This window comes from Nicotiana attenuata, unplaced genomic scaffold (assembly GCF_001879085.1).
Source record: "Nicotiana attenuata strain UT unplaced genomic scaffold, NIATTr2, whole genome shotgun sequence".
Classification (NCBI taxonomy): domain Eukaryota; kingdom Viridiplantae; phylum Streptophyta; class Magnoliopsida; order Solanales; family Solanaceae; genus Nicotiana; species Nicotiana attenuata.
In genome coordinates, this window is record NW_017671069.1 from 261614 (window position 1) to 263656 (window position 2043).

At 30.5% G+C, this 2043-nt stretch overlaps 1 protein-coding gene across 1 annotated transcript; it reads right to left on the reverse strand.

The window, feature by feature from the left end:
• Positions 1–760: 760 nt before the first annotated feature.
• LOC109205664 (peamaclein) lies at positions 761–1609 on the reverse strand. The gene is made up of 2 exons (XM_019368400.1): positions 1452–1609; positions 761–1073 (listed from the first exon to the last, which is right to left on the reverse strand). Exons 1-2 carry the CDS (start codon positions 1531–1533, stop codon positions 889–891), a joined length of 267 nt encoding a protein of 88 aa, XP_019223945.1. The 5' UTR covers positions 1534–1609; the 3' UTR covers positions 761–888.
• Between the last annotated feature and the right edge of the window lie 434 nt (positions 1610–2043).

Sequence of the window (2043 nt, forward strand, 5' to 3'; positions counted from 1 at the left end):
GCAGGTTTGAACTACTCCCTCCGTTCCAGTTTATGTGAACCTATTTCCTTTTTGGTCCGTTCCAAAAAATGACCCCTTTCTAAATTTAGAAACAATTTAGTTTAAACTTACAATTCTACCCTTAATGAGAAGCTTTTATAACCACACAAATATTCTAGGCCCCTTTTTAACTTGTTTAGGACTATAAATTCCAAAAATCTTTATTTTTTCTTAAATTTCGCGTCCAGTAAAATAGATTTACATAAATTGACGGAGGGAGTATAGAACATCATAGGTACCAGGTAGCCATAGCTGACCACTACACCGATAGTTTCCCCTCTATGATGTACTCCATGAATCCAAACCCCTTTTCTTAATCAGGGGTAGAAAGGTGAAAAGATAATGAGAAGGAGAGTAGGGTTCCTTTTTTAATATTTTGTTTATAGTGATGTCCAAGTTAACTTGTAAGCACTCCAATTAATTTGGCATATTTGTCTTCAAACAATATACTTATCACTTATCAGGTAATTTTGTCTGTCAGAACTTAATCACATCTAAAAAAGTTTTTTTTTTTTTTTTTTTTTTAAAATGAATACAAGCCGGTAATTATCTGCATGGATAGTCATGTAGAAGTCCCTTAATTAAATAACCTATTTTGTTATGTTGTACCGTATGATCCCAATACATACACAAAAATAAGTTTCTTGCGGTGGCAAGCATCAAATTATTATGGCAACTGAAAGCTTGGTAGATTTAGCTCAAATATGAATAAAATAAAATAAAACATATAAAAGAAATCATTTGTTCACTTGTATACTTATTTCTTGACTAACATACATCAGATAAACCATATGAAGGATTCAATAAAGGCTCTATGCCTCTATTTCTTGTATGGAATATAACAATATTTTAAGGGCATTTAGGCTTCCCCTTAGAGTTCTTCTTGTCCCTGTAGCAAGGGCACTCGTCTTTGTTCCCATAAGTCCCAGAAGGAACACATTGGCACTCCTCACAACATATCCCACAATACTTCAAACATCTGTCCTGTCGTCCTGCCTTTGAACACCTAATCTTGCACTTTGAATCACAGAAATCTTCAAAAAAATAACATCTCATTATTAGACCATCAAACCAAAAATAATTACTACATCCCTTCTAATTTGTGAGGCAAAGTTCTGAATAAGCACGAAGTTAAAAAAAAAAAAAATCTTTTGAAACGTATATGTTATATAACATTTGTGATAACTTCTGAAATATGTGGTTTTAACCATTTTATAATATTTATGTGACTATATAAGCTTCTTATTAAGGGTAAAACTAAAAAATTTGAGATAAATTATTTAATTTTCAAATTTAAGAATCTTTCTCTTCGAAAGAAATTCAAAAGAAAACGTGCCACTGAAACTGAAATAGAGAAAAGCAATAAAATTTGAATGCATAAAAGGTAACTAGAAATTAATAGAGTATTATACCTGAACCAGCCACAGTTATTTGAATGAAGGAAGAAGTAAGAACAAGTGTCACCACAAGCAGAGTTGCAAAACAAAGCTTCATCTTTCGGAATGAGTCAGACAATTAAGGATTATATTATATCTAAAGTGAAAGAAGTGAATAAACTTTTAAGTTTGAGAGAATGATAGCTCTATATATAGGGGGAGGTTGGTAAGAAAGAAAATGATATCTAACAATGTGTGAACAATAGAATCCAGGTTGTCAGGTGGTTTTGCGTAGACATAGAGTTAAGGAATAAGGATATATACCTCGGATCAAAATGTGTGTAATATTCTCTTCACCTAAAATATAAATTCATTCATTTAATTCGGTGCTTTTTCCTTATAATGGTTATTCAAAATATGATCAAAGTAATTATTATTTAACAACTTAACAAAAAATTAATTTATTTTTCACATTTGCCCTTAGTAATTAATGTAGATAGATTAATATAGTAAAAGCAAAAGTAGTAATAAACTAAAATCAAAAAATAAATAAGGATAATTTAATTAATATTTTTCTTAAAGCATGCAAAACCCAAACTTGACAACTAAGAAGGACCAATGGAGTATT